Source organism: Poecile atricapillus, chromosome 21 (assembly GCF_030490865.1).
Source record: "Poecile atricapillus isolate bPoeAtr1 chromosome 21, bPoeAtr1.hap1, whole genome shotgun sequence".
In the NCBI taxonomy this organism is placed as follows: Eukaryota; Metazoa; Chordata; class Aves; order Passeriformes; family Paridae; genus Poecile; species Poecile atricapillus.
Window position 1 is genome coordinate 5,891,384 of NC_081269.1, and position 20,980 is coordinate 5,912,363.

At 41.9% G+C, this 20,980-nt stretch overlaps 2 protein-coding genes across 6 annotated transcripts in view; both read left to right on the plus strand.

The window, feature by feature from the left end:
* Window positions 1–105: 105 nt before the first annotated feature.
* On the plus strand, window positions 106–15,242 carry INPP5K (inositol polyphosphate-5-phosphatase K). 4 transcript variants are annotated; one of them, XM_058854462.1, is made up of 14 exons: window positions 108–262; window positions 1,881–2,188; window positions 2,359–2,466; window positions 3,078–3,186; window positions 5,664–5,780; window positions 6,098–6,270; window positions 6,856–6,967; window positions 7,474–7,583; window positions 8,147–8,173; window positions 9,861–10,053; window positions 10,291–10,428; window positions 10,909–10,992; window positions 11,630–11,734; window positions 12,755–15,242. In XM_058854462.1, exons 2-14 carry the CDS (start codon window positions 1,914–1,916, stop codon window positions 12,869–12,871), a joined length of 1,668 nt encoding a protein of 555 aa, XP_058710445.1. In that variant the 5' UTR covers window positions 108–262; window positions 1,881–1,913; the 3' UTR covers window positions 12,872–15,242. The 4 variants fall into 4 exon arrangements, with proteins under 4 accessions (XP_058710447.1, XP_058710445.1, XP_058710448.1 ...); XM_058854464.1 differs by lacking the exon at window positions 1,881–2,188 and having other exon boundaries at window positions 106–262; XM_058854465.1 differs by lacking the exons at window positions 1,881–2,188; window positions 8,147–8,173.
* A 2,805-nt stretch (window positions 15,243–18,047) lies between these two features.
* Window positions 18,048–20,980, plus strand: part of MYO1C (myosin IC) — a 51,455-nt gene continuing 48,522 nt past the window's right edge. Inside the window, exon 1 of one of the 2 annotated variants that reach the window (XM_058854063.1) lies at window positions 18,048–18,193. In XM_058854063.1, coding sequence (XP_058710046.1) covers window positions 18,119–18,193 — 75 coding nt within the window. In that variant the 5' untranslated portion in view covers window positions 18,048–18,118. Of the gene's footprint in view, window positions 18,194–19,946; window positions 20,054–20,980 lie in introns of those variants that run through there. The other variant, XM_058854065.1, reaches the window with a different exon arrangement.

A 20,980-nucleotide genomic window follows, 5' to 3' on the forward strand; every position in this document is an offset into this window, starting at 1 on the left:
CTTTGTTTCGGGGTTTTGGGGAGGGGACCTGCTGTGGGTCCTCCCGGCCGCCAGGGGGCGCCGTGGCGAGGCGCGTGCCCGCCCCCGTCACGCGCGCCTATGGGCGCGGAGCGCTGAGGGCGGCGCGGAGGCCGCGGCCGGGCCGGGCCCTGTGAGGGGGAGAGCGGGGGGCTCCGCCGGCTCCTTCCCCGTCCCTCGGGCAGCGCTTCCCTGCGGGAACCCCGGGCATGGAGACCGCGAGCTTTCCCACCAAGGAGTTGAGGTGAGTGGTGGGCGCGGAGGGGCGCGAGGTGCGGGTCTGAGGGCAGCTCCGAAAAGTGGCCCCAAGCGGTTACGTAAATGGGCGAGAATTAGCGAAACTTGTGTGTGTGATTATTAGCGGGGAGTTACACAAATTGGCGGCGTTGCGCAGTCATATGAAATAGAGGAGAAAAGCTGATTTTCTGGTTTGGAAGGTCGGTGCTGGAGTGCTTCAGGGAGGCTTATGGGGCATTTCTGGGTGCTTGGGACTTCTCACAGCTCTGTAAAATGTGTAACGAGGGCACGAGCATCTGCACTTTGGTAATGGACCGGCAGTCTCGAACCTGTCACTTTCTGCGAGGAAGAAGAAGCTTGAGTAAACACTGAGCTTCTGCTTTTACGATGTTTTTACAGTGTGTCTTCGCTCTGTGTCGGTGTTCTGTCAGGGCGCGATTCCCTACAGAAACCTGCTTAGATGGGATTTGGGTAACAGCATGTGACAGGAATATTTTAAAAAACAAACCAACAAGCTGACAAGAGCTCCCATATCTCAAAAATCCTCTGAAGGTTTTATTATGAGCACTGTGACCCCGAGAAATTCTCCGCTATTGAGTCATTTGAGGATTAGCAGCGGTGATGCTAAATAATTACTTCAGTTGCTTGTATTTAGGACACTGTTTGTTTCTACCACTGAAGTCTGTGTTTTTATCAGTACTGTGGTCGCTGGGTACCTTGAGGAATTGAATTTCTGTCAGTAATGACTGATGGCTTCAATATAATTTTGGTTTTGTTTAATCTGGTAATTATTTTACAAAATTAGTAACTGGAGAATGTTCCCAAGTGATATATCTCTGCTGGCAGAATTAGATCTGCAGCCTACCTACATTTTTTTTCCCGTTAGAAATTTGTTTTGCAGTAGCTTTTGGGTGACCAGCATAGTCTTAAAAAGGTACACTATTAGAGAAGGAAATTATGGATCATTTTAATCTGTTGTGCAAAGTAATTTTCCAGCTTTTCTGCATACAGTGTGTCACCTTGAGCAAGCAGTTGATTGTGGGATAAAAAACACAGCCTTAATAATGGGTGTATTGGTGGGACTCACTAATTATCAGTGTTTATAAGGTCATTATAGAGCCCTGAGATGGGTGGAAATTTAAAATTTATTAATTTTTAAGCCTGTCTGTCATGTAACAAGACTGACAGTAAAGCAAATCTCTTTTTAGAACCTCTGGTACTGAAATTACTGTTCTGTAAAGAAACAGATGAGTCCTGTGATGTGAATGTTGAGAGGAACAGTGGCTTTGCTTGGTTCTGATCAGAACTTTGAATGTTTGGGAGCTGGAGATTACGTTTCTCCTTGCCTACAGACAGGCACATGATGGATTCAAATCAACAATAAATTCTTTTAAACCTTGAGCTCGTAGAATTAACCACATTAAATCTATTATGAAAAAACCAATTCACTGTGTGTGGTAGGATGTGATTGCAGCTTTTGTAACACCCCAGTGAGTGTGGTGGGAACGCCACAGGTTTTTTTCCCAGCATTGCTGCACCTACATTTGTCCTTTTGTGTTGGGAGCAATGCTGAATTCCACAACATCTGGAAGACCCTTATCAATCTCTTAATTTGAATGGGCCAGTCCTTCAGGACATAGCTTTAACTTGGAGAGCTGATGGCATCGCCGAGCAGCGAGGATGCATTTCAGCATTCTGAGGGGCTCTCCCTGAACGATTTGGAGAGCCTGCCCAGCCTGCGCAGCCGCTCCGCCAGCGTCAGCAGCACCGGCTCCAGCGGCCGCGTACAGCTCCGGCACAGGGTGGCCCAGCTGATGGCGTGCGTGGAGGACATCAGCTCGGATGATGAGATCCATGAAGAAGTGTCTCGCACTCTGGATGAAGCTTTCCTCATCTGGGGGAAAAAGCTGAAGGATAAGTGGCAAGAATTCAGGTTTTGTTCCCTCCAGTTGGTTGGTTTTGTGGTGGCGGTGGGGTTGGCAAATAGATTTCCGATGAGAAGTGACAGAAATTCTGTGGGCAAATTAGAATGTTCTTGGAGTTAGTTGTCTGTTGACATTTCAGTTTTAGCATTGGTTTTGTGTTGTTTCTGTTTGTTTTTAGACTACACTTAGTTACCTGGAATGTGGGCACAGCTTCTCCCCCTCCTGATGTCACGAGTTTACTTCAGCTCAACTCAGTGAGCCCCACCACGGATATGTACGTTATAGGGTGAGTGATATTAAAGAACTTGCTTTGTGAGTTCATTGCTAAACTGCTGGGTCTCAGCATGGTCTGTTTTAGGAGGACTGTGTGATGTGAATCACTGCCTGGGATATGGTTTAGTGCTTTTGATACCAGAGGGTGAAGATTAACTTAAGTCTAACAGAGGACTTCGAGCACAGATGGATTTATAGCAGTTAGCTGCTGCTATGTGGTGACAGAATGTAGAATATCTTTTTTCTAAATACACAAAAAGTTTGGGCTGCTGTTTTCTTGGTTAGCGTGTTCATTTTGATATGAAAGTTATTGGAAATTCAGCATGTTTTAAGGGAATGAGTACAAGCTTGTTAGGCACAATCTGCCACTGTGTTTTCCAAAGTGTGGTGAAATTCTGAAGTCCTGACAGTCAGGTTATTCGTTATAACATTCTTCAGGTGAAGATAGGGTTTTAATTTTAATTTTGTTTTCCTCAGTGTCAGATGTGTTAGATCTGTGTGTGGGTTAAACTGCTTGAATGAGAAACTGAACAGCAAGAAATTTCTGGGGTCTGTGTTCTGCAAAGTTCCTATGAATTCTGTCCAAACCAACTGGTGCAATGTGAGTAATTGTGATGTATTCAGCTTACAGGAGGTGAATTCAAAAATCACAAATTTCCTGTCTGACTTGGCATTTGATGATCCATGGAGCATTTTTTTCATGACCGTCTTGTCTCCTTTGGGATATATCAAGGTAATTATTTACATCTCTCCTAAGTGTCACAGCACTGAAGGAAAATGTCTTAATATTTTTTCCTCAGATTATCCATAAAAGGTAAGTTGGTGTTTTTGCTGGTGTCTGTCACTTCCATAGGTGTACCTGTGTTAGAAGAGATTCTTCATCACACCTGTGTTTTCCTGTTTTTCGTGTGAAGTCATACTGAACAGCATATTTCTTGTGACCACAATATCTTTATATCTCCCTTGTTTGTAGAAAAGTTTTTTGCTCTGTGAAACATTGAGGAACTGTATTGTGAGGCTTCTAATGTAGTCTTGCACTATAAATATCCCAAGCAATGGCAGATTTTTGTTGAGATTGATAAGGCTCCTTTATCTTGTTTTTTTTTTTCCAATTTGTTTGCAGGTGAAAATAAATTGCATATGTGTAAAATAGGATTATAGTTGGTGCATGTATTTATGTGATGACTTAATTTTTGGTTGAAGACCTATAACATTATATGGGAATTTAAATTATAGGATTTTGGGGTAATACCAGGGATGTAAGATTAGCTACAGTACTGGCTATTTTAATAATGCCAACAATAAACGTAGGAAGATATCCTGAATTTCTCTAGTAAAGAGAAATTAAAAGCCTTTTGTAGTGATTTTCTAAACCAAGCACTATTTCAGGCTGATTTTGCTGAGGTGATTGCTTTATCTGCATGCTAATCAGACTCAGTAGTTGTGCTGTTCTTTTAATTGTAGTTAAACAAAACAAAGGACCCATTGGGAATTAACAAAAAGAAAAAAAACCCCACATTGTTCACTCTGGCCTAAGTCATTGCTGACAAAAATTCAAAATCTAGTCGTAGGCTGATGTTCAGGCCTGCATACACACAGTTAAAAGAATTCCTGCTGGTATGCCTGGCCGATTTTGAATTCTAATTTATAACTGAGGCAGTTTGAAGCACACTAATGAATGGATGCTGCCACCTTATGGCTTTCTGCAGGACTTGATTAGCTCTAATAAGGGGGAGCTGTCAGGCATGGTCAAAATCAAACCAGGCAGCAAGGAAAGGTTATCCCAGGACTCAGCCAGGAATTTGGCTAAGCAGGAGAGGAGCAGTCACCCCTTGGCTGACCTGTGATGAGGTTGGGTGTGGAGGGAGAGGTGTCATCCTTGGGACATTCTGTCCCCTCAGTAACAGGGTCTGTTTTTAGAGTGTTCAGTTGGTCACAGTCAATTCTTTCACCAGCCACAGGATTGTGTTCCCTCTGTGCAAGGGCTTTGCTTGATTTGGCTCTAAGGACTGATGGGACTGGTGCTGGTTCCAGTAGGAGAGGGGTCAGTGCCTTGTGGTGTTCAGGACCTGTGGATGATCTTGAGAAATGTCTTGGGACAGGCTGCTCTGACAGCAGAGTGAAATAAAGCAAATAAATAATATAGGGACTGGAAGATCTTGGTACCCCATGAATGTAATTATGGAAAGGAGGATGCTGACTGTTCAAATATTTATGCATCATTAGTAATTGCAGTCCATTGTTTCAGTATTCTGTGTGTTACTCTGTTGGGTTCAAGGACAATGAAAACATTAAAATATATTCTGAAGTAATTTATTGTATAGATATGGAGTTCAAGAAAGGAGGAATTCTGTTAAAAATTTTGGGCTCAATTCTTGTGCTTCTTCAGCAGTTGTATAGTCAATTTTATTCTAATGTAGTCTTTCTAAATTAATCCAGCATAAAATTGAACTACAGTTAATGTATTTCAATGTCTGTATTCTAAATTGAATCATTATCCTTAAAACAAACACAATGAATTTTGTGTTTCATGCCAGGAACTTTGTAAAGTCCATAAATGTTCAATGAAGGACATCTTTATTAGACTATTTCCACACACACAAGCCAAAAAAACCCCAAACCACAAAATCCCCATGTCTTATATGCTCTCTAAGTTTTTTTACAGGCACTGCAGGCAGGAGTTTCTGCTGTTTGCAGCTCATTGTTTTTGCAGATGCCTGGAATTGACTGCTGTGCTTTTGAGGCATTTAATGGCATTTAGAATATTTAATGATCTGCTCAAGGGTGCTTCAGTTTGAAAAACTTGCTGCTGTTAGAGGATTTGTAGGTGTGAGTGATGAAGCTTTTAAGCAAAAAGTGAAGCATTTGTTCCTTCATGAATAGGATTCTTAAAGACAGAAACAAGAGGCCGGGGAGGCAGAAGAGAAGTCTTTAAAGAGGTTTGGGTAGGTGCATGTTTTGAGGTTGACTTCAGATTGAAATATAATGTTGAACTGTTTTAATTAACCGAGGAGCTATCAGATTTGTTTATAAGGAATATGTTTTTCACAGCACTGAAATGAGCCTGCATTTACTGTGTCACAGTATTGAGGCCAGGCTTGGCAAGGGAATAACATGACTTTTGCTGTGGCCTTCTTCACCTAAAAGCTCCTGTGAAGTAAACCCAAGGAACTCTTGGAAATGACCACTCCTTCTTTTCTATCTCCGCAGCTCTCCTCAGTTCGCATGCAGGGGTTGCTGCTTCTGATCTTTGTGAAGCACGTGCACCTTCCCTTCATCCGGGACATCCACACCCACTACACCCGGACAGGCCTCTATGGCTACTGGGTAAGGACTGCCTGAGGAGTGGTTACTGCTTACCCATGGCACTGTCTTCCTCTCCATGGCTCCATGCTGGGACAGAGGAGATGTGGTTTAATTAAAAATTCATAACCTAACAAGCAGACTCATTTGTTTGAACCTCATGTCCAGCACAGACCGTAATTTCAGTTTTAAGTTTATTTGCTGATATGCAATAAGTTGGGTAGAAAGGAATTGTACTGATTTAAATCTTAATTGCAAGATTTAAAAAGCCATATGTGGTGTTAGTTACATTTGCAGACATTGACTGCAGTTTCAGGGAATGTGTTCATCTTCCATCCCAGGGGAACAAAGGAGGAGTCAGTGTCCGCATGTCCCTCTTCGGGCACACGATCTGTTTCATGAACTGCCACTTGCCAGCTCACATAGAGAACACAGAGCAGCGACTGGATGACTTTGAGAAAATTCTGGAAATGCAATTTGAAGGAGAGAATGTTCCAAGTCCCTTGGATCACGAGTGAGTTGTTCACTCAGTTCTGTGTTGTTTTTATCTATTATAGGGTGAACTCTTGCACTGAAGAGTTTTGGGTTTGTATTTTTCATTCATCATTTTATTTTAAATGTCCCTTCAACCTTGACCCTGAACCCTGGGAGGAAAAGATAACCTGAAAGATGTCTGTATCACAAGACTGTTTTCTTCCAATCTCTAATTGCATTCATGTGTTAGCATATAGACTGTACATATCATGCAGGAAAACTTTAGAAGCTAAAGCCTGTTTATACCAAAAATCCTTTAGGTTGCTGTTAAATGTTCAGAGATGTAAGACTCAGGAGAAGTTAATATTCAGGCAGTAATCAGCAAGCAGCAAGAATGCAAGAGACTTAATTTACTGTTTCAATTACTTAAATTTTTTTTGTTTAACAGCAGGTTGTCCCTGATCTATAACTACTTAATGTTTGTGCTTAAGCTGTTTGCATTAAGTAATAAAAGCAATTAGAGCACCTAATTAGTCCAATGGCTAATATTCTGTCAAAATGTTCCCCTGAGTTAATAGATTTGTATAAATCTTCCTTGTTTGATGCATTTTGGTTTGGTTTTAAGGGTTCTCTTCTGGTTTGGAGATCTAAACTTCCGGATAGCAGATTATGGGATACACTTTGTCAGAGAATCAATCAACAACAAGCGTTTCAATCTGCTCTGGGAAAAGGACCAGGTAGGTTGGCTCAGTCAGTCTCTTGGGGGGTTTGGTGTTGGTTTTAATGCACACAAACACCATGTGATAGTTAAATTACACCCTGAGCTTCTGTTTTCTATTAAAGAGCACAAACTCAGAGCAGTTATGAGGTGGTTATAAACCCCAGTTAATTGCAAACTTTTTTTGCTTTTGTGCAGTTTCTTACTCATTCACAATGCTCATATTTGACTGGAGATTTCTTTGAACTTCGTGTCTTGTCAGTTGTTCCTCACCTTTATTACTCGTCTTCTCCCATGAATTATTTTTAAGAGAACCTTGACTTTTTGTTTTGGGTAGAATGGCCTCTAAGCTTTTAGATGGATCGTGTCAAGAGTTCTGGCTATAACAAAGAGGCCCTTCTGAATTTACCTTTCCAGTGTTGTACTGACTGCAATGTTGAATTCTTGGAAGATGCTTTCCCAATCATCCCTTAAGCTCTTATTTTTTAAACATAATCTTTTAAGAGTTACTTTTTATTTCTGCAGTTAAATATGGCAAAAAAGAATGAACCATTTCTGAAGGAATTCAAAGAGGGTCCTCTGCAGTTTAAGCCCACCTACAAGTTTGACCTTTACTCAGAGGTCTATGACACAAGGTAAAAGATAAAATGAGTTTAGATATGGAATATGAGAGTGAATGTGGTGCTTGGTTAAATATCACTTCAGCATTCAGCAGACCTGAATTTTCTGAGTGTGCTGGGGCTGTTGAGCTGTTCTGTTAGGCTTGGATTTATCAAATTTGAACAAATATTTTTTTGAAGAAGCTGGGGTCCCCTAATTGTATGAGGGAACTAATGAAACAACCCAGCTGCCTTTTTGGAAAGACCAGATTAACAAAACAAATGTGCACTTGTTTAAGCTGCTTCTGTTTTGTTCTTTCTTACTAGAAGTGCTCATTGGTTGTCAAAAGGGAGCAAAAGAGTAATTGTCATTTATCTTCCTTTCTCTCTTTAAGCATTTCATTGGATATACTGGTATTTGAAAATAAATGTATATTTGTCTTTCTTGATTATTTTAAGTTGAATATGGAGTATCTTAGATTTCCAAAGGTTTTCTGTCATATTAAAGTCTGTTTGTTAAGTATTAGTCTTATGTTTCCACAGAAAGATAAGTTCCTGTCCAAACAGGGTTTTGTACTGATCTTTTTCTTTATTTCCAGAGAACAGAAGTCCCTGTTTTGGTTTAAGTAAGAAGAGAATTTTCTGAATATTGTAGTTTTTTTAATATTTCAGAATCAAAACAAGGCTCCATCTGAGCTTTTGCTTTGATTTCTGTGAAATATTTGAAAATCAGATGACAACTGATTTTCTTTAGGGATTTTCTTAACCTGTCTGAAAGCTGCAGTGTTATCTACTCTGCTGTTGCACTTTTAATACTGGAAGTTTATTCACGTGGACCCAAAGACATCTTGATTCTGAATTGAATATAAAGAGATGCAATGGGACCAGCAGTAAATCCATCTAACAAAAAAGACATAAAATAATCCAAACCTGGACATTTTTACAAATGATTCATAGCCTGATTGTCTATATTGGCTGATTTAGAGAACAAAAAGTGTGGTTACACATTCTCTGTGTGTCCTGCTGCTGTTCAAGCTACCAGAGGCTTTGCTCAGATGGGGGTGACCAGCAGACCTCAAGGCAAGCACCCTGCAAAAGTTGCTTTTAATGAAGCCCACAGAATTTTATATTTGATTCTCCTTCATTGTGAATTCTGAGGGATTGTTTCCCATCTAATACCCCATTTTCTCTAAAACAGTGAGTGTTTTACCTGAAGCTGTTCTTTTGGTATTTTCCTGCACAGCAGAGCAGACATCTGGCATCTCCTGAAGATTTGTGTTGGCTTATAGAATTACTCCAGTAAATGGGATAAGGGCCCTTAGGAATTTCAAATCTTTCCACCTTATTAAAGGTGGGAAGGGGTAAAACAAAATGATGCTGAATATTGAACTAAGTGGCCTTGGTTTTGATATTTAAAGTTATTAAACTGACAGTTTTCCTTACACATCCTGCTTTTTAACTTTTATGATCCAATCCAATCCATTCTAATTGCTCTTCCATAGGGTATGATCTTTTCTCCATTTCAATTTGAAATGATCCATCCATCCAGAGAGTTGCTGTTAAGCCTTCCTCCCTCTACAGAGAGAACCACAGAGGGCTCATGTCTTCTGGTGTAATTGATATGTTATGAAAGGAAACTCTGCATTGTGATAAGTTTGATGTATAACACACTTACAGGCACAACTTCCTTGATTATGGAATTTTGAAAGCCTGTTGTTATGAGACAGCAGTAGCTTGTAAACCTGAAATGCAGGCTGATACAATTTAGAGGAACTTCTATATAAAGTGTTGCTGTGGCACCTGTGATTACCATAAGCTACCCAAGTTTGTCCTGTTTGTTGTTGTTAAAAGAAACTTGCTCTTAAATATTTTGAATAATTTCAAACGTCATTCAGACTCTTGCTACATATTCCTTATGTCTGCAGCCTTATTTCTCAGAATATCTGTATGTTTAGAGCCTGGGGCAGTTGCTGTATTATCTCAAGGTTCATGCATGTTTTTACAGGGTTTTAGGAGAAAGTATCATTTCCTGTATGAAGCCAACTAACCCAATGAAATGTCCTTCTCCCCTTCATTTTACTCCTCTTTCAGAAAGCCATGAGACTGATCCATGCTGAATGGAGTTCAAATTAAGGAAATGTTGGTTGTGAAACACATTAAACAGAGCTGTAAAATGAAGCTTGGATATGATTGCCTCCTTTTATTAATATGTATCTCACAGTCTTTGAGCTCTGAGTAGATTTTGCACAGCATTCTTAGCCTTTAGCAACTTGTTACTCTGCTCATTTCACTTTTTACCTTACGTCTTTGCAGTGAGAAGAAAAGAAAGCCAGCATGGACTGATAGAATTCTCTGGAAAGTGAAAAATCTCAGTGAGGTTGCATCAAAAGAAGGCGAATTCCCTGAAGAAGAGAACCTGATTTCTGTTACTCTGAATAACTATGTCAGTCACATGAGCTATGGCATCAGTGATCACAAACCTGTCACAGGAACTTTCAAGCTTGAGGTGCTGTCCCAGTTATGTTGTTAAGAAAAAGTTTTACTCAGTGTTGCCTTATAGCAGCTGATTTCCTAAACCAGAAACTCTGTTTCATTCTGATCATAGTGGAAGCAGCAAATTGCTTTCAGGTTATTTCCAGTCAAAGAGTCCCACAGGTGGCAATTATGGCAGAGAAAAACTTGAAAAGAATAACTGAAAGAATGACAGGCTTGATTGAGTTTAAACTCTGTTATTTTTGTGTAGATGAAGCCTCTTGTCTCGGATCCCTTGGTCATGCTGAATCCTGAGGGTGAGTGGAGTGCAGAGCATGATGTTCTCATCCGCTACTCTGCGGTGCCTGAGTTCCCCAGCAGTTCTTGGGACTGGATTGGGCTCTTCCAGGTAATGTTGCCTCATCATGGCTCTTCAGCAAAAATGGGGAATATGACTGCAGGAGGTATTTGAGAGTTTTAGAGCACTGATTCTTGTAAGTGCAGAACTCTCTGAAAATGTTGTGTCCTTGATTGCCATTAGTTTCTGTGTGGTGACAGTTCAGCTCTATAGAGTGAGTTCTTCTGCACCCTTTAAATTCTCTGCTAAGATAATCTGGTTGTTTATTGAAGTAAAATGTTGCAGAAGCTGTGGAAAGGATTTTATGCAACAAAAAGAAGGAACAAAACTAAAAGTGAATGGAAGGGTGAGAGAACAGAGCAGTCCCACTCTCTCAGAAACAGAAGATGTGTGCATGCCCCCAAAATGTTTTGATCCTAAGAGTGTTTTAATTACTTCAGTGAAACAGTAAACATCTCTCACAACTTTTTCTTTCATGTGGTATGGTTTTTGTTTCCATCAGGAAGCTGAGGTTTGTATCTTTTTCTGCAGGTGACTTTCAGGCACATGAAGGATTATGTTACTTATGCTTGGGTGGAAGATGATGAAATTTCTTCCAACAGACACAGCAAACAAGTCAGTTGTATTTCTTTCTAATGTAGCTTCCCCCTTCCCCTCAGGGGTGCTGTATCTTCTTCCCAGTTGAAGCTAATTTGGAACAATATTATTGTTTAAAATCCTTCTTCCTAATTCTTCCGATTGAATCTTTTGGTCCCTCTTTAAAAACTGGTGTTAAAAAGCTTTCTAGTAGTGATTACCTAAAGTGATTTAAGCCAAACAAATAAAACTTATTTTGATGCAAGTGATAAATATCCAGAGATACCTGAACAAATAGAAGTTGAAATTGGGAACAGCAGCTCCTTGGGACAGGAGCAAACCAAGCTTGTGGATTGCTCTGCTGTTGCCACCAGGAGGCAGCTCCATTCCCTCTGCTGCTTGCTGGCTTTGTCCCTTTCCTTCCAGCCACTCTTGGTCTCTTCTCCCTTGTCACTGAACCAAGCCAGCTTGCTGACATGGTGAAGGATATTCCCTCTCCTCCCTGATTTAATTTTCAGATGGTTTCCCCGAGTTATTTCTGTCCCCATCCGTTTTAGCTTACGTTTTAAAAGTGCTTATAAATAGCAAATACTGATTTTGATGGTGTCCTGAATAGCTTTTTCGAAAACTTATTTTTCTGTGGAAATTGCTCATTGCCTGTTCTTATTCTTGCCAGGTTTACATGAGTGCTTCAGAAATACCTAAGGCAGGAGGAGAATTTTTGCTCTGTTATTATAGCAATAACTTGCAGTCAATAGCTGGCATCAGTGAACCTTTTCAGGTAATACATTAGGAAGTATTGATTAAAGTTGATGTGATTTTTTTTCTTTTTTTTCTATTATTACTTCTTTTGTTTTCATATGCATCTGAACATAGCTGTGTTAATCCTTGGAAAGGTGGCAGCAGAAGGAATTTTAAAAAGAATATGTCCTGGCTAAAAAGAATTTGCTGCTGTGCTGAAAGACTGAGTAACTGTTACAGCACCACACAATAGTGAAACAAGACAGATTTCTCTCCCTCACTGTTCACTTTTGGAACTTCATGCTCCCTGTTACATCCCCAGTTTCTGTAAAGATGACAAATCAAGAGCTGCCAAAATTGTGGCAGATTGTAAATGAGCTTTTTGTGCTCCATTCTGTAATTTGCACCTAAGTGCTTCCTGTAAATTGTTGCTTGAATTTGGGAAGGATGGGACAGCTGGACTCAAGTTACTTGATTAATAGCCTCTGTTTAATTTCTGCAAGGATGACTTAACCTGCCCAAACAAGATGAACTGACCAAGCATTGCTACTTCTACACAAGCACTCTTTTTTCCAGCATAGTTTTGTTAGTGCGTAATTTTCCATGCTATCATGTGCTGAGGAATCACTGAAATAGGAATTCTGCATTGTTGATGATGAGGATGAAGGGGTTTTAGAAGACTGTGAAACCTCAGTGCCTTAGGGGATATAATGATGAAAGTTCCTGGGCTGGCTGGTATCTCATTCCTATTTTATACTATTATATATTTTTTTAGGTATTCTATTCCTAATTTTCTCTGTATGGGTGAGAAACATGGCAGAGTGAAATATTTATGTTGTCTCAGCTCAGTATCTAGTAGAGATTCTGCAGGATTGTTGCCTGTCTTCTTGTGTGACATTTAATGTTTTGATATCACTATAGTGGACTTACACTACATTTTTTTTAAAGTTCTCAACTTTTAGAAAGCATGACAGACTTCTTTATGTAATGGTATGGATAACATAGAGCAACACAGTGCTTTTGAATTGTTAATTTGTTTTTTATCCTGTTTTTCTCCTAGATTCAGCCTAGCCGAACACCAGTAGAAAAGGATCTGCCAGAGGAAGGGAGCAGTTGGCTGCAGAAACCTGACAATCCAGAATCAAGTGGTGATTCTGAACAAAGAAAGGGCATTTAATGGTCCTGGTTCAGCAGTCAGATGATTCTTTATGTCTTAGTGATTGTAAGCTTTTGCTCTTAGAAGATGGAGTAAGACAGGTAGGATTGTTCAGAAATTTTGGAAGCTGTAGAAAATAATTTATTGTGGAAATGGATATTTTTATTCTGGGGAGAGTAATTCTCTTGCACTGGATGAGAACTGTAAAATAGCACTTAAGGAATGCTGTATGTTTTGAGGTGATAGATATTTCTAATGCAATGATTTAACCTAAGCAAGTTGCAGTGTTTAGTAGGTTTTCAGGTTTGTTCCTTTTTTTGTAGAGGATATTTTATTTACGATGCAATATTTACTATGCTGTAACCACTTAATAACTGATTTCCAAATTTTGAGTTTAAATGAAGTTATTTAAGAATTATTTATTAGATACAGCTAGTTAGCTTGTTTTGAAATTTTATTTGACTTTCAAATGTAAGCTAATTACCTTTTGGGAAACTCTAGTGACAACAGGTCACATGAAAAACAAAATCTTTGGAGTGTGTAAAGTCTCCTTTGGTAGATCCTTCTCTTCATGCCTTACTGGGAGCTCTTTGTAGGATTTTCCATTTCTGATTCTTCCAAATTGAAATACATTTATCAAAATGCACTATTCCTGATTTTTTAAATTCTTCTTTTATAAAACAATTAAGCAATTTGCCTTTTGCCTTTACCCCCCTCATTAAAAAAATAAAATAAACCCATTTTTATACCAGTCCCTGGCTTGGAGTGAGCCAAGGTCCCACAACTTCTGAGGAAAATTGCAGAAGTTGAGAAATGCTTTAGCATAGGTGACCAGCTCATGGTTGATGATTTGGCATAATCTTTGAAAATTGTAAATCTCTTCAATTTATAGCAGACAGTCTGCAAACTTTCTGTTTTTCTAGAGAGAAAGGTTTACAGACCTTTCTGTATCCTGTGCACTTGAGGGTGGAGGTGGAATAAGAAATTTCCTGTACCTTTAGGAGCCTGAAAGGTAGTTAGCTTCTGAAAGGGTCTTGTTTCTTGATGAGGAAATAGAGATCTTTGGAAAGGCTAGGAAGGGGCACCAACATTCCACAGAATCTCAGACTGCAGTGCTGGGACAGAGCACTTTGAGGCTCCCTTGTTCTGTATCCACAGCTCCCTCCCATGTGTGGTGAGCAGAGTTAGTCACTCCTCACTGGCACAGGGATAGAAAAGAGCAGATTTGGCTCAGGTGGAAGAGCAAGGGGTGTTGGGATGTTCATGCTGGAATTCTGCTTCAGAACTGAGTGGATTCCTTTTTGCTCTTTTTCTCAAAGCCTTATTTTTTTCAGGGTTGTTTTGAGATAGAAAGTTAACAGCTTGATAGGATATTTATTTTGCTTTTATCATTCACTGTATCAAATCTTTTGAGGTCCAGGTGTCTTTGTGTCCTGTTGAAGGTCTGACATAGAATTCTGGTTAGGTAGTTGCAGTGGGCTTTAGGAACACTTGACCTCTGTAGGTTTTAGTCGTATCTCAGCTTGGTGTTGGGAACTGTTCCCACTGTGAGTAGTGAGGGCAGGTTCAGAGGATACTGTGTTCATTGCATGGATTAGCACTGCCTTGAGGTTTACAGTTTGTACATTCCTGTTACACTTTGGAACCATATTAGAAACAGTTTTCCCATTTATACTGATCTCCCAAGGATTTGTTTTGCACTGAATTTTTCAGGTATGTGACTTCTCATGGCAATTAGGGCATCAGACAAATCCCTGCTTTGAATTGCAGTACCTTCTGCAGTTCCTGAGTTGTGCTCTATCTCTGGTTTCACTTGTGTAACTCTCTGACCATTCTCCATGCAAGGAGATTCTGTGGAGAGCCCGAAGAGCAGTGGGCTTTGAATTCCAGACCACAGCTGGCGATTTACTGTGGACCAAGATCCAGTTTCTTCTAAGCAGGGTGCATCTGCTGGGCAGCAGCAGCTCAGAGGGAGCCATGCAGCCTCTTTTCAGGGGCGAGACACTCGAGATCCTTTGTGTTTGTGGGAGCTGAGAGCCCTCTGTCACTGGACACAGAAGCTGCATTTTGTAAACTGATCCTTTGAACCACGGGACTTCCCGGAAAATGCCCCCAGCAGCTGGGATTGGAACTGCTTATGTGTAAGGAGGATGCTGCACAGAACTCTGCACTTCTTTCTTCAGTATTATGCACACAGAGGCACTTTTGTTTACTACTGTTACCTATGGTAGCTTTTCAAACTATTCCATGACCTGTAATGATGCAATTTCTGATGAAATTTATCTTTTCTTAAAACACCTTTAATTGGATGTTATAATCACTGGAAATGTTTTTATACTCATGTGTTTTTCTTTTCATGTACCTCTAAAATAAATCCTGGCAGTGAAGTGTTGTGCATGGCCTCTGTTCATTTGACAAGGAACAGACTGGTTTGGGTGGGAGAATTAATTTGCCACCTTTTTCCAAGGAACTTGTTTTGGTCATGTTTAAAGCACAGATACAGAGTATTATAGAAGGAAATCAGTAACAGCCTATGGTAGGGCTTGGGCTGCAAAAGAAGAGCGAGGAGAAATGCTATTTTTCCTTTGGACAAAGCAGATTCATCTTAAATTTTCCCCTATTTCAATGAATCCAGTATTAACTGCTCTTGTGGTTTTGCATTTTCTGCCCCTCTTCCATGTCGAGGTTTTGACATTTTCCTTGTAAAAATGCCCAGACCACTTGACATTGTTTCTTAATTTTTGAGAACAGGTTCTTCTAATTTCACTTTTTCACAGTGAAATTTTCACAGTGAATTTTTCATGGTGTGATTTGAGGTGTCTCTTTTGCCTTTATGAAAGATCTGCTAAGTTATGCTTCATATTTTAAATTTTGTATATTTTAATATAAATTTGCATTTAGTTTCTATCTAAGGATAACTTTTCATAACTCCTTGCTGTTGGAGAATTAATTTCCAAATGGGAACTATATATCCCAAGGAATGTTGTCCAGTTTAGCCTCCTTTCACTCCCATATATTTCTGATTGCTGCCTAACCTCAGGATGTGCAGTGTATCATTGCACACAGATAGTACAGCTCTGTGTAAACAGGAAATATTTCTAAGATGTCTTGCGTGTTTGTGAGACCCTAAAAATACGTTCTGATAAAGACCATTGTTTCTACTACCACTGCTTCCTTCTCTGCTCTTGGATGCTGAGTGACACTCAGATGAACCTGTCTGAATTAATATACTGCAGTGGAAAGGCCAGTTGAACAAAGCTGGAATTAGGTTTTCCTTGAGAGAGGAAATGATACCTTTTTTGAGAGCTCCGTGTTGCTAACAGGAAACTTCCTGTGGCTCTTTCTGCCCCTGGATTTAGGGATTGCTGTTTGAATGTGATTGATACAAAGCAATTTCTATTTAATACACAGTTACTCTGGAAAATGGTCTGCTCAGGAGCTGCCCTGAACTTGTTTGATTGCTTCAGTTTGAGGAACTGTAATCCTCTATTACAGTAGAGTTGTCATTTTCCACTTACAGGGTCTCTGCAATTAAAAAGAACATTGTGCAGCCTAGAAAGAAGCAAGAGAAATCTGTGTGGGAACAGCTGAACACAGGTTGGGAGAATCACGGAGTGGAACAGTGAGATCTGGGAATGCAAACTGGCAAGAGGAAATGCAGAGGTGCAGGAAAAATTCAGAAAATATATTAATATAGGGACCACAAAAGGATGAAAAACAGAATAGCAAATGATTTAACCTGCTAAGCATGCTTTGAAACTGGCAGTTCTCAAGTACAGACATCAGCTCTGGTAGGGAATGTTTCAGCATCATTTGTCAAATTCCCATTGCACTATAACTGTGTGGTTTTACATCTCAAGGTCATCAGAGACCTCATTATGCTCCTCTGTGCCCTTTTTTATTTCACTCTTCTTTTAATTTTTTTTTTCTCCAGTTTATTTCTGCTGTCTTTACCGTTTTCTTCCTCTTACCACTCACTTGTAGCCTGTTTTCAGAAGGTTTTTTTCCACATAATTCTGGTATCTGCATCACAGGAGCCATTCCACTAGCACAGCTTTGGTGTTCTGATGTTTGTGATTTCTCTCCATAGAAAGGGGAGATAAATCAGGCTAGGTATTTCTCCTTATTACTGAGAATAGGATGGGTTTGCCTGGGGAAGTGACGGTGTTGGGTTTCTTAATGTGATAAAATCTATTTTTTTTTAGTGGAACTCTGTATTGGGAAGTAAGTGCTCAAGGAAACAATTGTTGGACTGGAACAATCTTGTGTATAACAGCTAAGGAAGCATAAGAATAATTCCAGATATGAAACACAGAACAGTTACAGGCTCTTTCATTGCAGTTGCTGAACAGAATTGTGTTACCTGGATCTGCTCTGGAGCGGCCAGTGCCTGTTAATCTTATTAATTAATCTTGTTAATGCTTTCTTGGCAAGCATTATCAACTGCAGTTGGTTTGTAATAGAGTTGGAAATTCAAATTTGGCTCTTCCAAGAAGATAGAAGGAATTATCTCCTCAGCAAATCTTAAAAATACCTGAAATTCAGACTGGTTTTTTCTCCCCCAGTCACAGGCAGGATATCTGATATCTTTTTTGGAGGGTGATAGAGTCTGGCCACTCTATTAATGGATGGCATGATCATTGTAAAGCTCTGTAATTCCACTTAAACCAGCATTCACCAGATTATTTTTCTCCTATTTGCAGGAATTTTCATGCTGTAACGTGCCAATTAATTTCCTTTGCCATGATTAGTTAGCTACTCAAGGACTCAATTAATAATGATTCCGTTCTGCAGCAGTTTGCAGAACTTCCTGTAGTTACCATGGGAGCAATCAGGGTTTTCTATTGCTTGCTCTTGGAGGCAAAGATGAAGGATTTTTTTTCTGCACGAAATCTCTCAGTGGATTTTTGAATTCCACCATGGGATTGTTTCGTGCCAGCACCTCTGAAACAGCATCCGCAGCGACCTGACTTTTCTGAGCCCGGTGGGACAGAAATGAAACGGCAACAAAGTTGGAGGCAATAAACACAAACATAAATTTAGACTTCTTGGAACTGTCATGGCACGTTGGAAGGAGTGGAAGCCAGTCTTGAACTTCATTGTTTCAGCTCGCACCTAACACTTGGTATAAATACAGAGGTTCATCTTTTCCTCTCACAACAGGGCTGTGAACCAAGGACTGCACTTAGTCAAGGCTGGCTACTGCTGCACACTGAAATCAGAACTATCCATAAAGAACAGAGGGATTTACTGACTTTCCTTGGGAGAATGGAACTGCAGATTGAACGTATTCCTACGGGAGAAATCATCCGCGTGGTCGGCCACAAGGCAGAGCGCAGGACTGTAAGCCTGGCTTTTATTGTTCTCTGGTACTGCCCATTACACAAGAACCACCTTAGTTCTGACTGAGCAACTCCAGGGCAAGAATGGAAGGGTTTGCAAGGCTGGGCGGTCATTGGAGTGACTGGAGCTGTGTTGTGAACAGGTTTTGTTTTCTCTGGGATGGAATTAGTAGCAGTGAACTGAGGGAGAGTTTAGAAAATACTTAAAATTTATTTCCTGTAGAAATACTGCAGTGAACCAAAGTTGGTGTTTGGCCTGGCTATATGAATTCTGTCAGAATTCTGTGAGCACTTTCAGACTGCAGAGGAAGGGAAAGAGCTTTGAAACAGTTACTTTGTTCCTCTTGTGTTGATTGTGCTGTCACAGGGTTCATGCTCTGAATGTACAGGAAGATTCACATATGGAAAATTCAGTGGTACAGGCACATATTAACAAACGTACAAATATCTCAAGGAACTGACTATTCTGTTAGCTTGGGACTTTGTTGACTTGTGTTCAGGGTTTGTATATAAGCAAATGGAAATCCATGAGCTGATCTTTTCTGGTTTGACACAAACAGTTGAGAAAGATGGTGCTTTTCTAAGAATAATTTCAGTGTTCTTGGAATGAATGGCTGTTCTGTGTGTTTGCTTCAGAATATTTTCTATCTGCATTTGTATAATTTTTAATTAAAGAAGTCAAAAGAAAAAGAACTGTAAAATTTAAAATGTTTGGAAGTACCTAAATCAACTGTGAATTCATCTCTCTCTGTCATAGCTATTTAAAACCTGTTTAACAGATCTTCAGCTCTGGTTGAGCCATCTTGTACTGAAGTGCACATCTGTGCATATCGCTGCTGTTTCCTAGCATTGTCTTTCTAGTGACTAATCTGAAACTCAATCTGAAAATGAGCTGAGACATTTACTCTGTGGTTACACAATTGTCAGGTAGAGCCATTTCACTTCAGAAAAAACCGGAGAGCTCCCTCTGCCTTGTTGGGGGAGGAGACAGTGGCAATTCTGGTGTTCTTTGGTTTGCAGGAGTGTTACTGACTTACTTCTAAGTGATAGCAGGGGACACTGACAGGACTGTTGTTTCCAGGGGAAAATGTTCCTTTAAACCGTAGTATATGCCAGGGTCCTGGGGGAGACATCAAAGAGAGAAAAGCTTCCATTTTCTATAAAGTTTTAAACACTTATTAACATTGCAAGAAGTGGTAATTTGCTACTTTGAAAACTGCGTGTCAGTCAGTGTTGGTGCTGCATTAATGGCGTGAGAGGGGTGGTTTTAGAGAACCTTAAATTGCTGCAGGAGTGGCAGGAGCAGGGCTTTACTGTTTCATCTCAGAGTGGCTCAGGCCGTTGGAGTCCAATGTGCAGAATTTCCTGTGGATCCTGACCAGACTGCCTCGGGTATTTCACACCTTTGTGGGATGAGCCAACCTGCTGCTCCCAGCGGATGGCTGCCTGAGCTCGGTGCAATCACTCCACAGCGAACTTCACCCTGCGTCCTTCGCAGCAACATGCACTTCTGATGACTCCCACAGCCAGGAGGGGCCGGTAGAATTACCATCAGCGCTCGAGGTTTATCCCGTCCGTCTGGAGCACGCCAGGTGCGTCTCTCGGAGCGGCAGAATCCGCTCAGCAGGACTCTGCCGCCGCGGCCGGTGTAAGCAGGGCGGGCGGGCGGTGCGGGGGGCGAGGCGGGCTCCGGGAGCCGCGGGTGCAGGTGAGGGCGGAGCGGCGGCCCGCAGCCCGCATGCCCGGCGCTCGGACATGCTCACTAGCGGCGCTGCGCGGGCTCCCGCGGGCAGTCGGCGCCGAGGCGCTCGCGGAGCCGCCGCAGGGCCCCGAGCCGCTCGTCCCGGGGCGCCCAGCGCAGGTGAGCGGGGCCGGGGGGGGCCGAGCGAGCGCTCGGTGTGCGCGGCCGCCTCCTGCCCGCCCGCCCGGCCGGTGGCACCGGCGCTCCGGGCGCTCGGGCACATGGCCGCGGGCTGCGGGGCGTGCGGGGGGCAGCGGGGGCGGCCGCGGCTCGGCCGTTCTCCAGCAGCCGCCGACCTTCCCGGAAACTCGGAACGTTCCCCACGGAAGGAACGAATGAGCGGGGTAGAGCAGCCGGCATGCTGGCGGCGGCACGGCGCGGCTCCGGCTGCCCGGAGCAGTTGTGGCTCGCCGGTTCCCGGGCGCTCCGTGGCTGCGCTCCGGTAACGCTTCCCTGCGCGCATCCCCCGGCCGGCACCGCGGGCAGCACCAGCGGAGCCGGGGCCGGGCAGGGTGTGGCGGGGCCGCTCCCGGCTCAGACGTGGCTGTGACACGGCCGGGGCTCCAGGCGGCTTGGCTTGCCCTTGTCAAGACAGGCTTCCTGTACATCCCCAACTTGCGTTACAGCTCCGAGCGCTGCTGGGCGTGATCCGCCCTGCTGTGCGCTCTGAGGTTCACATCGGAGGAATTCTTCCTTCTTTGCTAGTGCTTGCACAGGTGCCTCAAAGCACTTGATGGAGAAAGCTCGGTGTATTTAGCTCCCTCTCACAGGTGGGGATGGTCAGACTCCTTAACTTCTCCAGTTTAGACCACACTCCCCACTGAGACTCGGGGATCCCCATCTCTAGTGCTGCTTTTCAAGCCGATTTTCCCCACTTCTAATATACCTGGAGTTAATTGCTTTAAGTGACAGTGACTCATGGGAAGAATCTGACTCCGCCTGAATGAGCAACTCATTCTAGTAACTTGAGTTTTCCAAGTAAGCTGGCTTGAGCTGCATTCTTGTCGTTGGGAGGATTACAGAGGAAAAGTGATTCTGAGATATAAT

Bases quoted from the DNA above. Each gene is read 5' to 3' on its own strand.
- INPP5K (XM_058854462.1), top strand. From the start codon at position 1,914: ATGGCATCGCCGAGCAGCGAGGATGCATTTCAGCATTCTGAGGGGCTC. The intron at 2,189-2,358 runs GTTTTGTTCCCT...GTTTGTTTTTAG, and splicing joins GATAAGTGGCAAGAATTCAG to ACTACACTTAGTTACCTGGA. The intron at 3,187-5,663 runs GTAATTATTTAC...CTATCTCCGCAG, and splicing joins CTCCTTTGGGATATATCAAG to CTCTCCTCAGTTCGCATGCA.